Source organism: Cucurbita moschata, unplaced genomic scaffold, assembly GCF_002738365.1.
Source record: "Cucurbita moschata cultivar Rifu unplaced genomic scaffold, Cmos_1.0 Cmo_Scf00002, whole genome shotgun sequence".
NCBI lineage: Eukaryota > Viridiplantae > Streptophyta > Magnoliopsida > Cucurbitales > Cucurbitaceae > Cucurbita > Cucurbita moschata.
The window spans coordinates 2,120,898-2,126,636 of NW_019268518.1; the positions used below are offsets into that span (position 1 = coordinate 2,120,898).

Below are 5,739 nucleotides of genomic sequence, written 5' to 3' on the forward strand. Positions count from 1 at the left end.
GTTCAACTGAACCGTAGCTTCTGGGCCGGTTTGAGGTTTGGGCCGCTGTAGTTGGGCTGGGCCGAAGGCAGAGGCTAAGAGAGGAACGGGCTGGCTCTGCCGGGTTCTGGGTTTGGGTTGACCCGGATCCGTGGATCTCGTCTTCCTTACCCGACTTTGGCTGATTTTCCGGCGAGCTTTCTCTCTCCTTCCCGCAGCGTTTCCGTTGCCGATTTCGGACCTTTTCCTTCCCCTTTTCCTCTTTGTTCGTCGTCCTTCTTTCCTTTTTGGGAGTTTTGCGGCCTAAAAGCTCCTAAAAGCCATAGATCTAAGAATCCATTAAGAAACCTAATTTTCCGACCTCGGTTACCGACGACGACGCTTACGAAATAACACAAAACGCACCCTGAGTTATTGTGCTTTCGTTAGGGATCTCTCTTATGGTAGTAACAGGTCGTTTGGTGTCGGTTTAAGGGTGGTTTGAGGGCTCGTCGGAGAAACTGGACACTCGCCGGCGTTTGTCCAAAATCTCTCTCTCTCTCAAAATTCTCTCTTTTCTCCCTTTGCAGGTGTTCTGAAGATGCTGGGCTGAGGGTGGGCGTGCTGTGGCCGTCGTTTTGCGTGGGTTCCGCGAAACTCGGCGGTCGCCGGAAAGCTCGCGGGTTTTCCGGCGACTGGGTTTTTTTTTTTTTTTTCGTTTTCATTTATTTATTTTATATATATATATATATATATATATATATATATATATATATATATATATATATATTTCTTTCTCGGGTCGTTACAGCAAAGATAGGAACTCAGTCTCATTGTCTGATCTAACTATCTTGATTGTAGTATGAAATTGAGTTTGAACGAATTTAACAAAGCTTACTGACAAATGATGTACTTCTGATTTGTGTTGCATAAGAAAAACCTAAGTACATCGAGTAAAATCATCAACAACCGTGAGAAAAAACGCAAACTAGAATAGGTTGAAATTTTATGTGATCCCCAAACATCACAAGGTAATAGATCAAAGGCAGAATGAGTTGTTATTGAACTTCTTGAGAAAGACAACCTAGTTTGTTTTGCTAATAGGCAAATACTACAATTATGAGAAAGAGTAGCATTATTAAGATGCAATTGATCAGCTAAAAATTTAAAATGAGAAGAAGAATGACCTAGGTGTAAATGCCACAAATCAGATGACTGAGATACTTGATTTGTTGAAGATTTGATTGGAGATAAGAAATATGATAGAGACCTCCGAATTGTTTACCTGAGCCAATCATCTTCCCCGTAGCCAAGTCCTGCAGCATTGATGTTATTATCAGAATTACCAAAAGGACAATGATTGAGTGTAGATAAGGCTTGTACAATGTGTTGTAATGGGTTAGAAGAAAAAATTGGGATGGAATTAGGTGACTATTCTTTTGTATTCAACAGAGAAACGTTGGCCATATTTGCAGATGATTGATATCCTCGATTGTTGCGTTAATTGATTTGTACTACCCTTCTAGAATTATTTTTATGTTGACATCGGTCTTTTGTATGTCCCTTATATCACAAAATTTACCGTGAAACTTAAGGATTCGGCACTCATCAATTGTATGACCACTTTTATTTCAGTGTTCACATGATTTATCCTTGGCGAATTTTGAATGTTGTTTTCTTCTGCACTGCTGATGTAATCTAGAAATTCTGAGTAGTTCAGAAGTTACCTGACGCTGCATCTCTTCTTGTACAAGTAATGAATAGGCTTGCCTAACATTAGGTAATGGAGTCATCATCAATATGTTAGATCTCACCGTTTTATAAGACTCATTGAGTCCCATGTGTAGTTGCATCAACTTGTCTTCTTCGCGTTAATCAACATATATTTGACGTTGATTACACGTAAATGGTGTTGATGAAGTTGACAAAGGAATAATATTGAAGGACGGTTTGAGAATCCCAGCCCTGAAAGCCCTGCCTTCGTTCCCTTTGTAGATACATAAATTCGATAGAGCTCCTGCAGGATTTTCAATATCCAATGATTGTTTCTTGGAAAAGTCTTTTCTGGAATGCTCTTTCAAAATCAGATGAATCAGAAGCGCAATCCAACGAATGAGATCGGTGCAATCCTTTTTCATGACGTTTCCGGAGGCAGTTATGGATCTGCCTGACATCAGAACAAAATCACTTACAAGATCAAGAAGTTCGCCAACGATCACCTTGCTCATTACCACATAGGTTGGGAGGATTCTCTTTCTCCTGCAAAACCAATCACAATAATCTCAAGGCCAAGATTTTATTGTTGCTTTATATTTTAGGTTGGTCTAGTTCACAATGTAGTAGAAGCTCAAATATCGGTAGGCTAAGTTAACCTAGTTGACGATGTTTAGAAACATAGTTGAAGCTCAAGTATCAGTAGGCTCTAGGATTCATACAGTTGTCACGCACAGTGGAAGCTCAGGAATTGATGGGCTCCAGGGTTGATCCAATTGATGCTGTCCAAAAATGCTGTAGAAGCTCAAGGATCGGTAAGCTGTAGGGTTGATCTAGTTGACACTGTCTAAAAACGCTGTGGAAACTCAAGGATTGATCGACTTGAAGGTTGATCTAGTTGATGTTGACCAGACATATAGTGGAAGCTGAAGGTTCAATAGGCACCATGGTTGATCGAGTTGACATTGTCTAGAAACATAGTAGAAACTCAATGATGGTTTGGCTCTACGGTTGATCCAGTTGACACTGTCCAAAAACGTAGTGGAAGCTCAAAGATCGATAAGTTATATAGTATTGATCTAGTTGACATTGTCTAGACGCGTGACATTCAACATGTTAAAAGAGAAAATAAAATTTGTTGAATGCATTGTTAAATATGTAAAAAAAAAAAAAAAAAAAAAAAAAAAAAACTATCAGACAAAACAATCAAAGAAATAAATTTGGGAGGTTGAAGCCAAACTCCATGAGTGGAGGAGTCTTATCCATCAATGAAGCAAGAAGATGGAAGTTCTAAGAGAGGAGTGAGCAAATAAGAGGTAAGCAATGCATGTAGAAGTACTACAAGTAGAGTGAGCACGAGAGAGGCAACCAAGGCCACATAAGTGCTCCTAGAAGTGAACACGTGTATTCCTTGAGTCATCATCCCATGTCTAGACAGGGTGATTTCACAATAAATGTCAAGACAAGTATTTGCTTGAAAAAATGCACAAAGTTGGATGTCAAAGACATAGAAAAATGAAGTTGCAGCAAAATCAGGAGGAGCATCAGTGCAACCATTGCCAACAAGTGAAAGGCCTACGTTAAAAGCTTCGATAAGAAATATGTGTCACATGGTCAAGATGAGGAAATATTGTGCTTAAGAGAGTATGTCACAACCGTACTATAAAAATAATAGGTTAGGAACCCCACACGTAGACAAATAAGGCTGTGACACAGAAGTGGTGCCCAACCCATCAAATGAGTGTCGAGACAAGACTAAATGTCATAAAGTTAGTGAAGAACTCAATCTATCACTCAAAAACAAAACACATCATAAGACGGTACCATTTCACTAGTCAGTCAACAAACCCTGTTCTTTTTCATCAAAGAATCAAATCTGTTCAAAACCCAACGACTCCCTAAACCTCAAAAAACAAAAAAAAACATTTTTTTTTTCCTTTTTATGGTCCTCCACAGGTCCCCTCATAACCAGACACCAGAGTCAGTTTTAATATGAAACAAAGGAAAGGGAACAACAAAACTAACGACGAGACAGCTTCAAATTTCACAAAACATAATCTTTGAAGAACAATCCACAAAATACAACGCCACTGCCACTGCCAAAAGACAAAAAACAAAGAAAACAGCCCTTCAACACAAAAAAACAACCCCCACCTAAAACATACAAAGAAAAAACAACACCCCAATAACCTTAACATCACAATCATCTTTGTCCCTTTCTTTCTTACATGATTGAGCAACTGCTGCGTGTGTTCTCATCACAGAACATGTCAGCTGCAGAGTTACTACTTTGTCCATGGTAGTAATGACCATCCTCTGCACAAGGATAACTTGGATAAACAGGGCTACAATTGTAATTGTAGTAATACCCTGTATTTGGTGGAACCAATTGAGCTCTATTGTACATCATTTGAGGCTGCTGGTTCATTGCCTGCCTGTTTACCATGTTGTTCGTGTCCATGTTCATGTTCATGTCCATTAATGGCTGCTGCTGCTGCTGCTGCTGATGATGATGATGGTACTGACCAGTTGCCATGGGGAATCCAGAGGTTGAAGATGGCTGGTAGCTGAAGTATCCTCCTTGAGAGGTGTTTGTTGAATTGACACCAATTGAAGAAGATGTGGCAAAATTTAAATGGTTGCCGCCGTTGAATCCCGCCATGTTCATCATTGAATTCAGGTCATTGTTGTTCGCTCTTCTCGGCTCCCCAGGATTGATACTTCCTCTGCCCATGCCAAACGGTTGAGGAATGTTCATGTTCAGAGGTTCCAAGGTTTTCTGGTCCATCCTAGAGGGGATGTTCTTTCTGGCAACTGCCTGACCTGGGCCTATTGGCTTCCTGGGAGTCGCTCGCTGCCTGTGAAGATCAAGATTAGCTGCCCTGAACTGAAACGCTCCTTCCTCACCACCAAAACAACCATCAATGTCATCATCGCGGCAGTAAAGTGGAGTCAGTTTGGGTCCCTTGTTAGAAGATTTATGGTCGTTGCTCTTTGGTTTCGAGCTGGTGTCGGATTTCTGCCACCAAAGCTCAGCATGTTTTCCAGCTCGGACCAGCTTATTGATCAAAGTGGCAGAATCTACACTTCCTAAAACTGTAACCTTCTGATCCTCTGCTCCTATAGCAACCTGAAAAACCCCTGTTCATACAACATACATTCATCAAAAGATTCCTTAAATTCCTCTGTTTTAAACAAGATTCATCACAAAATTTCAAAACCAAACAGAAATGTTTCTTATTTTCTCTCACTTTCCCAGTAACCAAACAAGCTAGATCCAACTAAACAGCAGTCTACTTAAAACATTGTTTTACATTACAAAGAACATAGAAAAAAGAAGAACAAACCTTCTATCCTGTGAAGAAGTTTCTTCACTTTCTGCTTACACCCATCACAGTAAATGTTGACTCTGAGATCACAAGTCTATAAAAGGAAAACAAATACTCAAAACAGAGATTTACAGAGTCACACACACACACACAAACACAAACACACACAACAAAATGTTCCTTTAGCGAACGTAGTAGGAGCAGGAAGTAAAGAGAAAAAAAGGCAACTTTTTTAAGAAAAACAAAGAATTGTGGAAAGTGGGTTGTAGAGAAAGGGGGAAAACCTGAAACTTTAGTAGCTTAAAATCATCCTCTTTGGTCATTTCTTGGGGGGATGGGGTTAGTGTAGAGAGAAAGGGGGGTTAATGGGCAGGCATGGGAGGAGGGGGGTTAATTTATTCAGAGGACTGAGAGAGTTACCTCAAAAGCAAACAAAGGAAAGGAAAGGGGGCACATGGGAGAGAAGGGGGAAAAGAAAAGGAGAGATTTTGATTTTGAAAAAGTGGGAAGAGAGAGAGATAGAGAAAAGGGGGGTTTTGAAATTGTGAGATGATGTGATTTAACGTTAAACACTGAGGAAACAAATAAAACAACAGCGACTTGACAGCCCCACTTCTTTCTCTCTGTCTATCGCTCAGTTACCATATTTTGGCTGCTTACAACCTTCCATTTAGTCAATCTCTCTGTCTCTATGGTTATCTGTTTCTCTCTCTCTCTCTCTCTACTTCACAGACTTGGT

The 5,739-nt window shown here is 40.1% G+C and overlaps 1 protein-coding gene across 1 annotated transcript; it reads right to left on the reverse strand.

The window, feature by feature from the left end:
- Positions 1 to 3,680: 3,680 nt before the first annotated feature.
- Positions 3,681 to 5,492, reverse strand: LOC111456271 (heavy metal-associated isoprenylated plant protein 37). The gene is made up of 3 exons (XM_023098096.1): positions 5,285 to 5,492; positions 5,019 to 5,094; positions 3,681 to 4,812 (listed from the first exon to the last, which is right to left on the reverse strand). The coding sequence occupies exons 1-3, from the start codon at positions 5,321 to 5,323 to the stop codon at positions 3,896 to 3,898; spliced, it is 1,032 nt and encodes a 343-aa protein (XP_022953864.1). The 5' UTR covers positions 5,324 to 5,492; the 3' UTR covers positions 3,681 to 3,895.
- Positions 5,493 to 5,739: the final 247 nt, after the last annotated feature.